Genomic DNA, 19,630 nt, shown 5'->3' with positions numbered 1-19,630 from the left:
CCAGGGCATAGGTGTACCCAGGGCCTACCAAGGGCTGAAGCATGTATTATGCCACCCCTGGCTGGCCATCTAAAACGGACACAACTGGCTGCAAGACAGCTGGGGCAAGGTGGTGTAATCACCCTTTGCTATAGATATAGTATACCTATATCTAACCCTAAAATGGACACATATATTCCTATCAGTCACTCCTATGGCAGGCCTTATCAATCCTGAAGGTAGAGTGCTTGGAATTATGTGAGATGGTGCTCTGGCATGAGCTGAGCCCGTCTGCAGCTTGCGGAACCAAGTCCTAATAGCTGTTCCATGATAACGCTATACCATATACTCTTAAGTGCATTATCAACCTCGCGGTTAAATGCTAACTCTGGTATAACATTATCAAAACATGTCGAGTAAGGTGTCATACGAATTGGAATACTACCCCCTCGCCAATTCTGGCGACGTGGGTAGCATTCCACCCTTCTAGAGGGACACGACATGTATGTAACTGAGAACCCCGGTTAAAGTTAACTCGAGCCTTGGCATCACAAAATGGATGCTGCCACCACAGACAAAAGTCTGACCTCCTGCTGCTGGGAGTCCTTCCAGCGAGGGAGGCTTGGACAAAGGGTTTCCTGCCTTGGGAGGTGCCAGCACCACCCCAGACAGGATTTTGTGTATTGGGTAGGACAGGCCTGAAAGGAGTGAGACATGCCTGGGGCACACAAGGTGTCCTGTGCAAACACCAGTTCAAACCAGTTGCTGGGGCATCCCTGCCCCAGCTCTGGCGCGAAACCGGACAAAGGATAGGGGGTGTAGCCACCCCCCTTCCTGGTCCCACCCAGAGGAGGGACCTAGTCAGTAGTGCAGCTCCCTTTAGGAGAATAAAGGTAGGCGCTGGTCCCATTCCAGATTAGATTATCCTGAACAACTTTACAAGAAGAAACTCTGGACTTCGACGTTCTGCTCCACAGAAGACTGAAGAAATCTCCCTTGTGGGCAAGGAGTGTCCACCCTGCACAAGCAGGCACCATCAAGCGTCCAGCCACTTTGTCGTCTTCTCTCGAGGATCCAGACTTCAGAGCCCGACGAGACCCGCATTCCCAGACCTCTCCGACCTCAACTCACATCTGCAGCAAAGCTGAGACCTGTGGGTGCGACGAGACACGTGGGACCGGCCATCTTGAAAGAAACTGCACTTCGCTTCCAGCACGATTTCCGAGGTAAACTCGCCCAAGTGCTTTGGGGATTGAGAAGCCCCAGCCCCGAGTAGCTCCTGCACCGAAGATCAGCCCTCCAGCTTCCACGAGATCTGCGTGGGGCCCTTCTGCTTGTTTGCTGCTTGACGCGTTGTCTGGTCACTTGCCGGCTGGCTAGTGGCCTCCTAGACGACGAACTTTGAAACCTTCACTGCTGGTCTGGTTGCTCCAGACTGGCCCTTGCTCCCTTCCAAAAGAGGAGCACCCTGGACCCTCCTGGTCCACTCCAGACGCCGTTTCCACTCACTGCGTGGGTTGCCTTTGCCAAGGCCTGTTGACGCCGAATCCGGATCCAACACCGCCGACAGCGAGAGCCTGCGTGGGACAGCTCGTGCCTCCATCCTGGTCATCGAAGACACCTCCTGGTCCACGTGGCTGCAGAGTCAAGCGTCCACTCTTCACCTGATCGCGACAACAGCATCTGGTTCCCTCCTGGTTCCACACCGGTCACTGGCTAGTGACTTTGAACACTGTCCCCTCTGCTTACAGGTCCTCTTCTTCACAGATCCACCCTTGGATCGCACCGGACATGTTCCTCCTGGTCACCTGCAGCATCTTTTCTTCATGGCTCCATAGACTTCAACGCGAGAACCCGACACACTTTGACACCTATGCACCCGCAGCCCGTGGGTGAGGTTACGAGAGCATTTCGGTGCTCAAGGGTAGTTTAACTGTCCTAGTGTCCAGTTCCACAGTCGTTTTAGTCCTAACTAGTCAGGATTGTCCGTACTTACCTTTTACTTGAACTGTACTGTCCATAGACGTTGTTACGCATCTCGAGTGTGAGTTCACACTCTGCACACGCGTTCTGTGGGCCTCCTATAACTTACCTAAAGTTAGGGTAGCGTGGTCCCAACGATCCTACAGCCTCTGGACAGCTCCATTCCTTCTATCGACTTTCACATTCCACTTACTTAGTATATGGTTTGTCGTGCCCCTAGGGCACCATTGTAATTTCGTGCAACTTATCGTATTTTTCCTAAGAGATTGTCATGTGCTTAGCCCTCTGATCTCATAAAGAGTTCAGAGGTGTTTGTTATTAATAAATACATTGTTTATTTTCATAACAACCTGTGTGGTGTCCTTTCATCTGGTATTCAGGGGGTTATATTGTGGTAAAACAGCTGGCTTCACATGTCAAAGGAGTTTAGCCTAAGACTGCTTTGTCCATGCTACCATTAGGATAGCTGGTCTATAAGGTTGACTTACAACCAATCACCATAAGGGTTGTTTGGACTGATACAAGGTGATCACTAGAACTAGTGAGCATCATATATCAGGCCAACTTCTCACAACCGGTACCAGTCTCCATTTAGTGGCAGGGAGGATATCTTTCAACGCCAAGCAGATGGCCCGCAGCTCCACCAGACTAATATGAAGCCAGGCCTCTGCCTGAGACTAGATGCCTCAGATCTCCACTTCTACCAGGTGGCCTCTATAGCCCAGAAGCAATGCATTTGTCACTACTGTTAAATATGTGTGGAATAGGGAAAGGGGTCTGCACTGACCTGATCGCGGTCCGGCAGCCACCACTGCAGGTCTTTCAGTCCCCTCCGAAATCTGGCCTTGATTGACAGATACTCTTGTAAATTGGTGTGTTTGAATGTAATTTGTGTTTGTTATTGAGTATCTTTGTATTTTGCATTGTTATTGTTTGGTCCGATCAAATGTTTAGATTATAATTTAATTTTAATGATCCTTCATTAAAGATAAAATTGAAAAGAAAATTTAATAAAATTCAAAATAAAAAAACCTTTTTCTAATTAATTTAGTTGTGATCACTACGAGTGCACGTGTGATTCTGTCTATTGAATTTATGAATGGTATCAGTATTGGCATCTCATGTGTTATGGATATCTAGATTCAGCACTGGGACATTTCCTGCAAACAGGTAAGTAAATACGTTTTGGTTATTCATGTGATTTTTAAATAATACTTTTTAGATTTCAAAACTCCACACGTAGAAACTTTTTGGAAGAAAATTGTCAATGTTTTCCTATGGAGGAAAAACAGGTTATCAGTTCAAAGGTAAGTTATCGACTGTGGGAGTTAACCTCTTCGGCACTCAGAAGGCCCCTGGCGGGCATGTCCTGAGGACAGCTGGGGGTCGTCTGAAACATGCCCACTCATTCATTCTCTCACACAGCGTCGAAGGGGTTAAGGTTCTGGGGTTAGACTCCGGGATCCCCCAGGGTCAGTGATGCATTCTTGTTACACCCTCAGCAGCACTAGGGCGGCTGGGTGCAGAGTGTTGAGGCCCAATGTTATCCAATAGGGGATAGGGAGCCTCCGGTTGGTGGCTGCTGGCAAGCAGGCCACTAGTTTGTGGGAGCAGGGCTCCTAGGGTTTAGGTCAGGGCAAAAGCGGAAACAAAGTAGCACCAAAGGTGGACCCTAAGCAGCACTGAGGCGGTTGGGTGCAGAGTGCTGTTTCGACGTCGGGTGCCCTGTTGTTGCCAATGGAGAACCTCCGGTTTGCAAAAGCACTCCAGGCAGGGAGACGAAGGACTTCTGGGTGCGAAAACCACTCGAGAGGTAAGTTGGGAGGTTAAGGGTTGGTTAGGCACTGTTGGTTTGGGCACATAAGGCGTAGGCCATCTGGTGCAGGGGTGCCTTTTGGGGTAGGATCTTCTTACCAGCTCCTAGTCGTGGTTAGGGGGCCCTTCTGGATTTAGACTGCAGGCGTCGGCTGGAGGCAGGTCAGGGGTCGCCAGATCTCAGGTCAGGATCGTCGGAGTTACCTCCTCGTGGTGTTTTTCCACTCTAGCTCGGGCCAGGTTCGGCGGGTGCAGAGTGGGCTGGATTTGCGGTTTCTGGCTGCTGCTAGAGGTTGCAGTTGAACAAATCCGGTGTTCACGGGAAAAGCAGTCTTTGAAAGGGAAGGTAGGCAGGTCCTCCGAAGTTTTTGAGGTTGTTGGCTGCAGGACACACCGGGGCTTCGCAGGAGCAGGTTCGAGGGAAGACAGGCCAGTAGATCTGGGGCCAAGTCAGTGGGCGTCGCCTTTTGTTAGCTCTGCACGGCTCTTCGGTCCTTCTCATCTTCCTTCTTGTCATTTCTGTATCTGATGAAGCAAGGTTCAGGGTGCCCCCTAAATACTAGATTTAGGGGCGTTACAGGTAGGTAGAGGACAGGGACCAATGGGTCCTTCCCTGTGGTGGGTACACCCCATATTGTGCCACGCTGTCCCTGGTTGGTTGGGTCCCCCATTCTCAAGATGGCTGGGACTCGGATTTGTGCTTCACCTCGCCTCCCCCACCGGAGGGGTGGAGTTGGCAGAGGTGGGCACACCTCTCTTTCTCACTTGTTTTTCCCGCTGGTTCTCTCTCCCAGAGTGGGGGGGGCAGAACCAGTGGAGACCAGTTGCTGAAAGCAGCAAGTGGTTTGAGGAAGCTCACAAAGGCAGCAGGCCTTGGAAGCTTCCTCTTTCGTGATTCCTGCCTAAGCAGCCACTCAGTCAGGACACTAGAAGTTGATCGAGTTTCAGGGGGTATTTCTAAGATGCCCTCTGTTGTGCATTTTACATTAAATCTCACACTGGCATCAGTGTGGGTTTAATGTGCTGAGACGTTTGATATCAAACTTCCCAGTTTTCAGTGTAGCCATTATGGTGTTGTGCAGTTCGTAATGACAAACTCCCAGCACCATATACTCTCAATGGCAGCACTGCACTTACAATGCCAAAGAATAGACGTGGGCACTGTAGTTTCTGGGCATGGCACACAGGGATGTGTGCCATATCGACTCTTCACTTTTGTTCTACACCAAAATACGCAGCTAGCAAAGGCAGTGTGTGAGTGTAGTGGTACAGGACCTCTAAGGGTTGCACAATAAGTGCTGCAGCCCTTAGAGGCCTTCTCTGGTCACAGTGCCCTGGGTACCTGTGGTACCATTTACCAGGGGCTGACCTGTGGCCAGAGATGCCATTGAGTTAGTTTTGGGGAGAGAACATGGGCCCTGGGAACCTGATTGGCAGGGACCCAGGGCAAACCAAGTAAAAGTGCATCAGTAGTCTGGCAAAAAGTGGGGGGTTGCTGAAAGAGAATTCCACCTCCCTCAATGTGACTTTAGCTCATGGATAGTGAACCCCAATGATGTTAGGTGGTGTGTGGACGTGGATGACTACTGCCTGGTGTGAGCCCACCTTCAGCAGCCAGTTTTTGAGGCAGGGGAAGACTGGGACCACTGACCATGCACTGCAACTATCACCATCACTTTCATAAACATGAGAGGGGCACTTGGAAAATGGAAGGGGAGCACAGTGAACTGAAAACGCTCTTGCCCCACTTTGAACTTCAGATAGCACCTGTAGGCCTACAGAATTGGGATGAGGAAATAAGCGTTCTGCAGGACCAATACTATAATTTAGTCTCCAGGTTCACGTGAAACAAAATGTGGGCTAGTATGAGCATCTTGAATTTGTCGTTCTGCAGAAAGACATTGCCAAGGCGAATGTCTAGAATATGCCAAAGACCTCCGTCCTTCAGCAACAGAAAGTAGTGGGACTACCAGCCACTACCTACTTCCAATGCAGATATATTCTCTATGGCGCCTTTGGCCAGAAGAGCCTGAACTTACTTCTGCAACATGAACAGACTGTCCTCAGTCAGACATGCTGAGGATGGTGGAAGGAGTGGTAGGGTGGAGATAAAAGGGATGGACAATTTGCAGGACCCACTTGTTCCAAGTGATTGCTTGCCACTCAGAAAGAAAATTGCCATATCTTGCCTCCGACAGAGTGGCTGTGTGTCTTGAAGGACACACTAAAGCAGTTTTGCAACTGTGGCAGCTTGAGGCTTGAGGGATTGGGCCGTTGGCTTTCCTTATGTCCATGTTGTCCGTGAGATCAAATACCTAGACCACAAAATGGCTGGGAAGCCTGTTGGACTGGTTTCTTGACTGATGTTGACTGCATTGATAATCTCAAATGTAACACGGAAGGGAAAAAACTGCTGGTGAGCTGTCTCACTGGGGCAGGCTGATCCGATGAGCATGCTATGAACCTCCTATCTTTGAACCACTCAAGGGCTGAGTTTGATTTATTGCCAAATAGGCGAGAGACGTCAGTAGGCTTGTCCACTAGGGAGGACTTGACGTCTCCAGAGAAGTCCACAGACCTCATCCAGGTGTTTCTTTGGAATGCCACACTGGTGAATACAGCCCTACCAAGGCGGTTAATAGTGTCAAGTCAGCATCTTATTGCAAATTTGTCAGCTTCACAACTGTGTGTGTAAAAAGGTGGCCTGAATTCTTCAGAAACAGCAAGTAAGGCCTGAGCCACAGAGTCGCAAAGAGCACTGGAATAGAGACCAAGCAGGGAACTTGCATCAACCAAGCGCAGGGCAAAGAGGCTGATGAAAACATGTGCTTGTCAAAGGTCTCAATGTGCATGGATTCCCGATCCAGCGAAGTAGTTAGAATGTGTTTGAGGTGATCCTAAGGGTGGAAGTTTTCACCTCTAAACTTTTGGGTGTCAGATCCTGGGTTAACGAGACCAGGTCACCTGGAGCAGGGCCATAGAGCCAGGCTATTTGCTGACTGACATAAGGTCCAGGGTATGGTTTTGGTCATGCTCCCAGTAGGGTACAGTGAGAGCCTAGTTTAAAAGGCGCAAAGGCTCCATGTGCGCCTGGCCTGGCGGAAGGACCTCAGACAAAACATTTGTTTTCATCTTTGTAGTTGGTGGTCAAGCACCTCTGCCACTCTCCTCAGCAAAGTAAAGTAGGGACTTCCTTCAGTGGCACGGCGAGGACGAGAGACGAATTTAGTGTCTGGAGAACTGCCAAGAACACTGGCATCTTGTAAGTCCTCATAACAATTGTCATCTGTGTACTGAGGCACCAGTCATCTCCATTATCATAATGGTTGAGTCGGTGCCATAAAGGTTGTGAAGAATCTATGTCCAGCCTCGAGATAGAGGCAATGTTTTAGAATACAACTGAATACAAGGCTGGTATTTGGAGGGATGGTGGCACTGGCTCAAGGTTGAGATGAGTTTGGCTTAGATCCTGAAAGTACTGTTGAGTGTATGTTGTCCTTCAGTGTCTATTCTCAAGGGTTTGGCACAGGGTCAAAAGTCAGCACAGGAGTCAGCGCGGAACCTCAGAGGGTTCGAAGGACACATAGGGAGGGCCCACTAGAAGGTTCCAAGTTGAAGGTCCTTACGGTTTCTGGGGGCCCAAACCTGTGCCAGATGAAGCGGATTAAAATGCCAATATACAGCATGGTTTCACAAAATTCTTCTACGTGATTCGCAGTCCTGAGTGCCTATAAATTTGGGTTGCATTGGGACAAGCTCGGAATGTGCTCCAAAAGAGACTGTGTTCCGGAGCAAGACCGAGGAGCACTTTTACGCATTCACATATCTCTGGAGTTCGACAGTGGTAGGAGGGTGCTTAAGTCCCGCTTTGAGTTTTTATTTCATTTTAGACCTACCCGAGGACTTTCAATCTTGACTGGTTACACTGTGGCGTTTTCCAGTACATGGTGCTGTAAAGCTTCATCTTGTGGTCCCTTATGGACTTAGGACTCACCTGGGCGCACTCACTGCAGACCATGGAGTCGTGCTCTGAGTCCACACACCCAAGACATACCTGATGGGGTTCCGTCACAGACGTGTTTACCACAGTCCCTTCAAGGTTTAAACCCTTCAGCTTTTTAGGGGTGACATTTTCCTCGTACACCGCAGAAACGAAAAGCTAGTCATTTCAGTAGTTAACAGTCTCTTTAGACACGATGGGTGGCTCAACACACAAAACGTATTTATACCTCTGCATTAAATCTTGAACTAGACAGACCAGTGTTCTCATGTGTTCTGGCAGGTGTGAAGCACCAAAAACATCAGTTTCTCACAGCACACAAGAAAGAGTGGCTAAAGGGAAAGAGGCATTGGAATTGCCAGGTTCAAAACATTTGTTAGCATGCCATCAAAGTGCACAAATTCCCTGTCGGGACAGGCAGAGGGTAATTCACTGAAGCTAGACTTGGATAAGGAGGATTGCACTACTAAGCTCTCCAGGGTGTAATGCTTAATGAAAAACTTAGGAGCCTGTGGGGGTGCAGCTAATATTTACTTGCCACCTGATTAAACGACAAGTGTTATGACTTGGAAGTTGACTAACGTTGACCTTTGCTGGGTTGCAAGCTTTTGCTGGATCACTGAAATCTAGTAGAGTAGATAACCCACTGCAATGTACATTTCCCACAGCCTCTCTTTTTCTGTTTTCTCTAATCACAAATGAAACATCTTACTGCAATTTTGGGGGCAGCAGCTAAACTTCTGATCGAATGCTTAACTTTAACAAGGATTTGGCTCATTCCATCATGGCAGCTTGAGGGGAAAAAACTCACTCTTACTGGCCGTCTGAACTTTGAATATGCCGACATGTGTGTTGTGTCTTCAATTGGAGACTGTGGATGCGGAACAATACCCCTGGTGGGCACCAGAGTAGATAGCAGTGACAGAGATGGCTCCCAGGGAGTAGTTAGATCTGCAACCTCCGGCTTAGAGGACGACTCTGCGAAAGACAGAAAGTGTTGAGGACGGTAACCTACCTCTAGATTCAATGTCAGGACCGGAGGCGAGGACCAGGCTTATCTTTCCTTGCTTTATTCTCAACAGCAGCTATTCAAAGTATAGGCAGCATTAAACTAAATTTCCCATCAGTCCTTTTGAAAACGAAACAAGCAAATCATCCAATCGGAGCCACGGCCATCCTTCAATAGATTCTGTCGACACGGTCTTCCGCCGTTCTTTGCTGGACCCAGGACCTCGCTGAAGCATAATCCACTGCCCAGCTTTCACAAACACGGCTGCCGGAACATTTCTCACTCCATTGCGGCCACTCTGATCTGGCTCTTCGCACGTTGTCGTCTTTAGACCACTAGGGGGCCAGCACTCCGTTTCACTTGCACTCAGCGCATCTCACCTCCCGAGCGGCCGCAACGTCATTTCACTCGATCTTTTGGTGAAGTGTGACCGGCTGCACTGATATTGGGGGCACGTAACAAATAAAGTCTGGGCATTTGTATTAAGAGCCATCCGCCTGGAGCTTGACACCCGCTTTGCAGGTAAGATCTAATTTAACTATAGTTTAACTGGGACTTGTCCATGCGGCCAAATACAGTTCCCACGAGAAAGTGAGTGGGTGCTGGTCCCACAATCTTTACAGGTCTGTCTCCTTCCATGGAGACTGCCTACTAGGTTTAACCCCATTCTGTATTACCCCTATGCAGCTTTTCAACCATAGTGGCTTGATATACTGCAGCAGCTAAGTTGTTTGCAATGGAAGATTATGGTGATTACTATGAGGAGGAGGATGTCACTTACCTTCCCATTGATGACGTTAAATAATGGACGTGTCCATTTTTAGAGCTGTATCACATGTGGTGGCACCCCTGGAGAAGCGTATTGAAGCGCTGCAGGCGCAATGCCAACGACCACTCAAAGGGAGGGAAGACCTTTCTGGGCCTCAGACCTCAGACCTCCAGGGGTTCCCACTCCAGCACCTCAAAGTGTTAACCTCAAGCACACAGAGGCTACTTGCGTCAATATGGTGGTGAGACGCGCGACCAGCCATGCAGGTTAACAAGCTCCCTCCAGAGGTGGCGACCACCGCCGAGGTCACTGGCAGGACCCAGGCCAAGTTTGGCAATTTCTATGCCACCAGGATGTACTACCGAAAAGGAGGCGCACAGGTGGGGGGCAACGACTCCTATGGTTCCACGAAAAAGTGAGCCTACCCACGCAAATTCGTCTTGGGGGTAGGGTGGGTAGGATGAGCAGGGCTCGAAAAATCCCCAAAATTGGACTAGACCTCCAGGTCTACTAACGTTAAACATCTACTTGACCTAACTGAAATGCACTTGACCTCGGACTCTGAAAGCTGAGCAAATGTGACTTTGTGAGCAATAAAGATGCCTTTAAATTTTGCTATCTTCTAACATTTGCTCTGCTTTCAGAGGCAGAGGTCAGGTATCAGTTTGTCTTCCTAATCGCCAGAAAGGGCGAGTAGGACCTAAAAATAGCTCGCCCTAACTGAATCTGACTCGCAAATGCGAGCGGGCGAGTGGATTTTTCGAGCCCTGGTGAGGGACTTTGCCCACAACTGGTTAGCTATTACCACAGATGCATGGGTTCTCTAGACCATCAACAGTACCCGGATAGAACCTTCTGGCTCCCCAATGCAATCGGCACATCCAATTCCCTTGTTTTTTCTCCTGTGCATTCGCTTCTCATGGAAATTCAACAACTGCTCGTGAAAGGGGTGATTGCCAAAACCGTGCTCCACCTACACGATTTCCTAAGCAACCTCTAGTGAAAGGGTAGGGGTGCGGGGGCTCACCTTCCCATGACCAATCAGAGGGAATTCAACGAGTGGCTGGTTTACCACCATTTCAAGATGGAAGACATCCATCTCAGGGATTGGATGGTCCTACTGGATCTCAAGAATGCCTATCTTACAGTTCTGATTTTTTCCCCTGCACAGGTGGTTCCTTCAGTTCAAATTAAATTCTCAAGTGTACCAATTCACTTCTCTCCCTTTCGGTCTGTCCTCTGTTCCATGGTGCTTCACCAAGGTCATAAAGCCAGTCATCGAGCATCAACGAGCTCGGGTGTCAGATTGATAGAGTATCTCGACGATATTATGTTTATGGACCAGTGTCCTATATGGCTCTTGCACCACCTCCAGATGGTGATCGGATTTTTAGAATCCATGTGTTTTGTCAATCCTCCTTGACTACTTCCCAGTCTACCCAGTTCTTGGGATTCGAGGTGGACTCAGTCGCAACCACCCTCAGTCTTCCTTCATGCAAACTGTCCAAGATCAAACATGAACAAAGGAGGACGTTGGCAAAATCTACGATTTCCCTCCAGCACCTTGCACTGATTGTGAGCCTTCTGTCCTCATGAATTCAGGCGATATTCCCAGGGCCCTTAAACTAAACAAAAAATATACCATCTTCGTCAGAGCCTCAATTGCTCTCAGTCTGTTCCTTTAACGGAGGAAGCACAGGAGGAACTGCGATGGTGGATCGCCATATGTAAGCATGGAATAGCCGTGCCATCTTCGGCTCCCAACCCGATTTGGTGATAGAATGGTTGGGGTGCTCGTTGTGCGGAGTTCTCCACAAGTGGAAAATGGTCTGCTGAAGAAGAAGGTCTTCACACCAACTGCCTGTAATTAATGGCAGGGTCCTTCGCGGTGAAGGGTTCGACCAAGGACAGAGCCCAGTGTTGTTTTCTCCTGAAGATGGACAATGTGGCGGCAGTCAGATAAGTCAATCACTTAGGAGGCACATGGTAGAAAGCTCTGTTCAATCTGGCTCAGTCTTTTGTGATATGCTGTCTAGACAACGAGATAGCGCACTCAGCTGAACATTTGCATGGAGTATCCTATCAGTTAGCAGATTGGCACGATCGTCATTGGCACGATGAGACTTTGAAACCTGCATCCAGGAGTGTTTCAGACCCTCCAAGAGTGATGGGGCCCCTTTTCAAACGACCTTTTTGCCTGTCGACTGGATCATCAGTTGGAGAGAGATTGCAGCTGGATGCCAGACCTGAATGCGTTAGCAACCAACGTTTTTATCCAGGATTGGAGCAAGGAACAAGCATATGCGCTTACCCTGTTTGCTATAATCATGAGGCTGTCCACTCAAGTTCGACGGCATTCCGCAAACCTCGTGCGGATTACCACAAACATGGGAATCTCAAGTCTGGTTTCTAGTTCTGATGGAACTTTGAGATTTTCCAATTCCTCTACCACAGTTTCAAGATCTGCTCTGGGATCCCCCAGGGGACCAGCATGACCTAGAGTTCACAGTGTCACTCTTCCTCATAGCATGGCGAATTACAGGGCACGTTGGAAAGTCCCAGGCATTTCTGCGTAACGCTGCACTGTTGCTCACCCGAGCATGGGCAGACAACACCAATAAGAGATACCCGGTCTGCTTGGTCAAGCTGGCTGGGTTATATTCACCAACGGCAGTTGGATCCCGTGGACGTGGACGTTGTCTATATCTTGAATTTACGGGCAGATTTGACCTCTTCAGGCTTGGCGTACAGATCCATCAATAAATTCAGATCAGCGATTTCCGTTGGCCATCTGCCAGTGGACGGTCGTCCGCTCGGGGAGCATCGATTAGTTTGCAAGCTCCTTCGGGGAGTTAGGTTATCTGTGCCTCCAGAACCGATATATTCCCGTCTGTGGGTCATGAATAGAGTCCTCAATCTCTTTAAATCTTGGCTGTCTCATAAATACCTGTCCCAGAAACAGTCGTCAGCAAAATTGGCTACTATGCTATGTTTGATTTCTTGTCGCAGTGTCTCTGATGTTAGTGTGCTGGATTTGACAGGTAGAGTATTTAATCTGCTCGTGTGAGAAAGTGTCCTCTTTCTGCATGGTTGCCCCCACTTTTTGCTGAATTGCTGATGTGCTTTGACTGAGAGTGCCCTTGCCTCCTGGTAATCAGGTACCCAGGGTCTATGTTCTTTCCCTAAAACTGCATTGAAGCCTAAACCCAATTGGCATCTCTGGCCACAGGTCAGCCCATGGTAAATGGCACCACAGATAACAGGACACTGTGCCCAGAAAAGGCATCTAATGGGTTGCAGCACATATTGTGCCACCCTTAGAGGTCCTGTACCATTACACTCAGACACTGCCTTTGCAGGCAGCGTGTTTTGGTGCAGAACAAAGTGAAGGTTCGATATGGCACACATCCCTGTGTGCCATGCCTACAACCCACTGCCCTGGCATAGGTCAGTCACCCCTATAGCTGGGTGCACTATAACAGTGGTGAGGGTACAGGTGCATGAGCCCTGTACCCCTACAGTGCCTAGGTCCATTCTTAGATATTGTAAATGCAGTGCTGCCATTAAGAGTATATGGTGCTGGGAGGCTGTCACTACGAACTCCACAGCACAATAATGGCTACCCTGAAAACTGAGAAGTTTGGTATCAAACTTCTCAGCACATTAAACCCGCACTGATGCCAGTGTGGGATTTAATGAAAAATGCACACAGAGGGCATCTTAGAGATGCCCCCTGAAAACTAACCCACCACTAGTGTCCAGGCTGAATGACTGCTTTCAGCCTGGACAATAGTCGACCCCTGGGTCGAGAGCCTGCTACTCTCTGGGGTCTGAAACAATGAACATCTTGGGACGAGGTGCCAAGCCTTCTTCCCCAGGATGGGCAGGATTCACGAAGGGGAAGCTTCAAAGGCTTGCCGCCTTTGTGAGCTTCACCAGGCCACTTGCTGCTTTCTGCAACTGGTGCCCACTGGTTCTGACCCCCACTTTGGGCGGGAGAACCGGTGGGAAAAACAAGTGAGGGAGAGAGGTGTGCCCACCTCTGCCAGATCCACCCCTCAGGTGGGGGAGGCGAGGTGAAGCACAATTATCAGTCCCCGCCATCTTGCAGATGGGGGGACTCAGCCAACCAGGGACAAGCTCATGCCCCCTCCCACTAGAGGGTGGCATAATAGGGGGTGTACCCACCCCAGGGAAGGGACCTATTGGTCCTTACTTTTTACTTACCTGTAACGCCCCTAAATCCAGTATTTAGGAGCACACCTGAACATGCTTCCTCGAACAAGAAGAACCGACAAGAAGAAGAAGAATCGAACAGCAGTGCAGAAGCTATTAAGAGGAAGACGCCCACTGACTTGGCTCCAGCCCTACCGGCCTGTCTCCACCTCGAACCTGCTCCTGCGAAATCCCGGTGTGTCCTGCAGCCAGCAACCTCGAAAACCCCGGAGGACCTGCCTGCCTTTAACCACAAGAATGTGTCTCCTGTGAATACCCAGATTTGTTCATCTGCAACCTCAGGCTCCAGCCGGACACTGCAAATACGCACCACTCTGCACGCCCTGTCCATGGCCCGGGCTCGAGTGGGCAAACACCACGAGGACGTCCCCCAGGCGATCCTGACCCGAGACATAGCGACCCCTGACCTGCCTCAAGCTCCCACCTGACACCAGCAGCCTAAATCCAGAAGGTCCCCCAACCGCGACCAGGAGCTGGTAAGAAGATAATACCGCAAAAGGCAACCCTGCACCCGACGAATACTGCTTTGGGTGCCTAACCCATCCCTAACTTCCCGACTTACCTGTCGAAGTGGTGGTCGCACTCAGAAGACCTTCGTCCCCAAGCCTGCAGTACCTTTGCAAACCGGAGGTTTCCCATTGCAAACAACGGGACGCCGAATGTTGAATCAGCACCCTACACCCGGCCGCCCTAGTGCCGCAGAGGGGGCACCTTTGGTGCTACTTTGTGTCCCCGTTTGCCCTGAGCTAATGTCAAGTAGCTTTGCTCCCACAACCAAGTGGCCTGCTCGTCAGCAGCCACCAACCGGAGCACTCCTATCCCCATTGGATAACATTGGGTCTCGGCACTCGACACCCGGCTGCCCTAGTGCGGCTGAGGGTGTAACTAGAGTGCATCCTTGACCCTGGGGGACCCCCAAATCTACCCCAGAACCTCAACCAAAACTTATCTCAAAACCGATAACACTATTTTCCTCAATAGGATAACATTCACTGTCTTTCTTGGAAAAGTTTCCAAGTGTGCAGTTTGAAAACCAGCAGAAATTCTTTAAAATTGTACTATTTAACCAAAACAATTTTACTTAGCCGTTTACAGGATATGTCCCAGAGTAGTATCCAGGCATACTACTCTGAGTAAGAAAAGTAATCTAAAAATGAACTTAACTGCTATTTTACTGAAAAGCCCATTCAAGTCTATGTACTGTATTTACAAAGTATTGCATTTCTCTGCAACCATACAGTAAGTCAAAACAAAGTGCATATCCAATTACAATTCAAACTGTTTACAAACTGCATTACTACTGTAAAGTATTTATTGCTTACTGGTGCCAGACTTGCTTGCTTCTAGAAAATAAAATAACTAAAAGAATATTGTCATTCAAAAACAATTGGTCTGAAGTTAAAGTCTGAGTGTGTGAATTTATTTGCTGACTGAGTGTGTACAACAAATGTTTAACACTGTCCTCTGACCCTGCCTTACTTCTCGACCACACTACTACAAATACCTACCTTTGGGGTTCCACTGGACTCTGCACACTATAACTCACTTTGTTATAGTCACTTTTACTATCTCAAGACAAACTAAATGTAATACTAGGTCGGTGTCTTATCCTGCCTTTCAACAGTTTCCTAAATTGGGTGGTTTGCACATTGAAGACATATACGACTTTGACAGAGGAGTTTTGTCCTCAGGATAATAATCAGTTACTTATTTCTCTTAATGAACTGCATAAGCTGTGTCTTCCCCTACTATGCCAGATGGGTCTGTTAGGCCATGCAGGAAGCGGGGATTGATGTTTCCCAATTTGGAGCACATTCTGTAAGGGGGACTAGGGCCTCTAAGGTCTTCTCCCTGGATGCTTAGTTGGAGGATATACTTAATTAATGCAGCAGATTAGTCTTCATACTCCACTTTCAAAAAATTCTATTTCAAACCGGTTACGCCTCCAGCCTCTCTGGTAGTGGACACGCTTTTAACTAGCCTAATCCTCGCCTCCGGTCCTGACACAGAATGAAAAATGTCCTAGCTATTGTAACGGAAAGTTTTAATTCTATTAAGGTCTTGGGGGCGAGGATTAGCCCACCCAGTTTACTTGTGTTTAATATTCCCACCATGATCATTGTAGGAAGTTTATACTGATTTTATGGTTTACGGATGTATTTTTAATGATTAATGTTGTCTCACATTTTGCTAAATTGTTATTATTAAAAATATGATTCCTATCCATGCTTATGCTGTTGTAGTAGATTGTTCTCATAGTTAGTATTTATACTACTTCATTCTAGGCTCTTACATGAATGTTTGAGTTAATCTAGGATCGGACATGAATAAGCATGAATGAAACAAAAAGGACTAAGGTGTTCACAGAAAGAAAGAGGAAGACCGTGTCAACAGGAACTGTCGAAGGATGGGCTTCACACTCAATGCAGGATCTGCTTGTTTTCCCAAAGACTGAGGGGGAATGTAGTTAAATGCTGCCTTTACTTTGAATGGCTGATGTTGAAAATAAAGCAAGGATAGAGAAGCCTAATCCTCGCCTCCGAGTTAAAGCATTCTGTTACAATAGCTAAGACATTTTCATCAACATCCAAGGGAGTCCTCTTCCCTCCTTCTTCGGTTTTCATGCTTCCTCTCTTTTCTTTAGAGAAAGGAGGGGAATGTTACTGAAGGAGACCTGCATCAAGTCTTGATGGCCTGAGAGTGCATGAGCAGCATGTATCACACAGCTTCAAGTTGGGCTGCGGCCTAAAGCACCACAAAAAAGATTAACTCATGAGATTCTGAAATGGACATCTGTCCACTGTAGGAGTGAGAGTGTGTGAAGTGTTATGCATTTTTTCTCAAGGGTGACATCACTACACACTTTATTGAAAGATTAGAGAAAGGATCAAGTAGAACATACTGAATATGTAGATAAGAAGGATAGCAGCTCCAGATCTGTGTCGAAGGACATGCGAAACCAAGGACATAGAAAAAAGGGACCCAATATCAGTGCAACACAGTGGCGAATCTACATGGCTCCAGTGAAGTCCCCCAGGCGTCACGTCTGGCACCACTACTGGTATAGGAGAGCAATGAAACATTTCATTTTCAGATCCAGTCTGGCACCTGAGGATATTAAACAGGCAAGGAATCTCCAGGTAGAAGTATCCATCAGCAGCATCCAAATTAGAAATATTGTTAAATGATGGAGAGCTTACCTCGGTTGAGGCTGAAACGTCTCAAAAACACAACAAATTCAGAGGGGTTATAGATTATTTCCAGTGGAGTTTGTGAGGGGTACCAGTGGCTACATTTCTTAGAGCAAGAACTCAACTAGTGGTGTAAGAAGTAGAATATTGACAAGTATGTGAGAAAGTGCCATCTTTCTTGCATGGTATGCCCCCACTTTTTGCGAATTGCTGATGTACTTTGACTGAGTTTGCCCTGGGTTCCTGCCAATCAGGTACCCAGGGCCTGTGTTCCTTCCCTAAAACAGCATTGAAGTCTAAACCCAATTGTCATCTCTGGCCAAGGTCAGCCCCTGGGAAATGGTACCCTAGGTACCCAGGGCACTGAGACCGGAGAAGGTCCCTAAGTGCTGCAGCACGTATTGTGCCACCCTTAGAGGCCCTGTACCTAGCCACCAACCAAAGGCCCCCTATCCTCCGTAAGATAGCATTGGGCCTACTCACTCTGCACCCGGCTGCCCCTGTGCTGCTGAGGGTGTAACAACTGTACTTATCTGACCCTGGGAGACCCCCGAGTCTTCCCCCAGAACCTTAACTCTGCCAGCCGAGTACTTACCCAAAGACAGATAACTAGATTTTCTCCATAGAGTAACATTGGCTGGGTTTCACTCAGTATTTCTTCTAAGTGTCGATTTTTCAAACTTATAAATATTCCTTAAAAATTGATCGAACATCAAAAACGAATTTACTCACCTGCAAGCAGGAGAGATCCAAGGGCTGTACCTTTCAGCCCAGCACTGATCCTGAAAAGTAATTACAACCGTGATTTCCTGTTAGCCCAATTTTCCTCCATAGGAATACATTGCCTGGTTTTTACCAGAAATTCTTCTATGTCGATTTTCCAAACTTACAAATATTCCTTAAAAATCGCCTGTGTAACAAAAATGATTCTTTTCCACGGTTTACAGGAAATGCACCAGGGCTAAATCCAGGATCCAGCCCTGAGTTAGAAAAACATACGTAAAGTGATTTTATTGCATTTACTTAAAAACCCCCATTGAGCTCAATGTTATTTTGTGTTTAAACTTGTGTTGCATATTGCAATAACTGTAACTATTGCATTCCAAAGACTACTGCTATTTGAAAGTATTGAATTGCAACATCTCATTCTGAAAAAGTATTTCAATACCTACTATGGTTCTAAAATAAAGTAACTATATATTTTCATATACAAAACAATTGGCCTAGAGTTCAGTTCTTGAGTGTGTGAGACTATTTGCGGACTGAGTGTGTACAACAAATGCTTTACACTGTCCTCTGATACTGCCTTACTGCTCGACCAAGCTACCACTTTAGAGAGCAAGGTCATATCTAACTTTACCCTCTGCCATACCTCTGGGGACTGTGGACTCGGTGCACACAGAACCTTACTTTGGTCCAGTATATACAGACCCACTTTCTTACAACCTCCAGATAAATTCTATGTGCAATTTACCGAATCTAGTCCTATGCCAGGAAGGCACCTATTTAATCTGCAGAAACACATATCCTCTAAAATCAGATACCGGCTTGTTGCAGCAAATACAGCTTAAAGCCTGATGATTTCTGAGATACCATGCTGTGTCTCGGGTATATGGAGAAAAGGGGCTGGCATCAGCGCAGTCACAGTGGTTTTTGGCACCTGCAGATAATTCTGAAAGTTAAGCACGTGTGCTTCCACAGCTTCACCCCTCGCTAGCACAGTAAGGATGAATTAGGGAAAAACATTCCAGATCCAATACGATAGCAGGGTGGTCCTACCAGAGGAGGAATTTATGTAAAGTGGCAACCATTTCAAAAATAGATCAAAAAGCCAAAATTGACATGCAGCCGTATGAAGTTTGTTAACCAAGATTAAAGCTAGAGACTAAGGAGGATCTACTGGAGTTGCATTTTGATGGGCAACTTCAGTGGGGTGAGTATCAGACCAAAGATGTGCAGATCAAAGGTTCAAATCCCAGCTGGTGTGACTCAACTGATCATCAATGGCCAACAAGATGGCAAAAACACTAAGTTAGGTTTTAATAATTGAATCCGGTGAGACTATTTGGATTGTAGCATAAGAAATAAAAACACTCATGAATAATAATATTAATATCGTAGTTTCTGCTGCTGTAGGCTAGTGGGCTACAGTATCTCCACCTGCAAGCAAAGTGTTGACTGCGTTTTCTTACCTTGCTGGTCCTGCTGCAGGCTGAGAGCAATAGCCAGTTCAACCATGGTTTCATCATCTGCATCTGGAGGAATGTCCAGCATTGGAGGAAATCCTTCAGCTCCAGCCAGCAATGCTTCAAGAGGGGAAGGATTCCCATTATTAACGCTCTCGGATGTATCCAGAACCATGGACTCGGACTGAAGGAAAAAAAAAAGAAATCCAATCATGCCGAGCCATGTATTAACTACATCATGAGCCAACCCAGCCCCTAAACTAACCAAACTGCATCACTCACCAATGCTTCCTCTGCTCTAGACAGTAAGAACAAGTTACTTACCTTCGGTAACGATATATCTGTAAGAAACAGTAGTTAGTATTAGATTCCTTACCTTAGAATATCCCCAGGCGTCAGTCTGGATCCGGAAACTTTTGCGTAGCAGTACCCCTGCGCATCGGTAGGCGTCGTCTGCAGGCG

General features: G+C 47.6%; 1 protein-coding gene across 11 annotated transcripts in view; it reads right to left on the bottom strand.

Moving 5' to 3' along the window:
• UBR4 (ubiquitin protein ligase E3 component n-recognin 4) overlaps positions 1-19,630 on the bottom strand; it is a 2,329,353-nt gene that overhangs the window by 625,868 nt on the left and 1,683,855 nt on the right. For all 11 annotated transcript variants that reach the window (XM_078642504.1, XM_078642505.1, XM_078642507.1 and 8 more), the window contains one exon: positions 19,175-19,352. In XM_078642504.1, the coding sequence (XP_078498630.1) occupies positions 19,175-19,352 (178 nt within the window). The remainder of the gene's footprint in view (positions 1-19,174; positions 19,353-19,630) is intronic.

Source organism: Lissotriton helveticus, chromosome 5_1 (genome assembly GCF_964261635.1).
Source record: "Lissotriton helveticus chromosome 5_1, aLisHel1.1, whole genome shotgun sequence".
In the NCBI taxonomy this organism is placed as follows: Eukaryota; Metazoa; Chordata; class Amphibia; order Caudata; family Salamandridae; genus Lissotriton; species Lissotriton helveticus.
The sequence above is the reverse complement of the archived record's forward strand: the minus strand, read 5'-3'. Positions and strand labels throughout refer to the sequence as shown.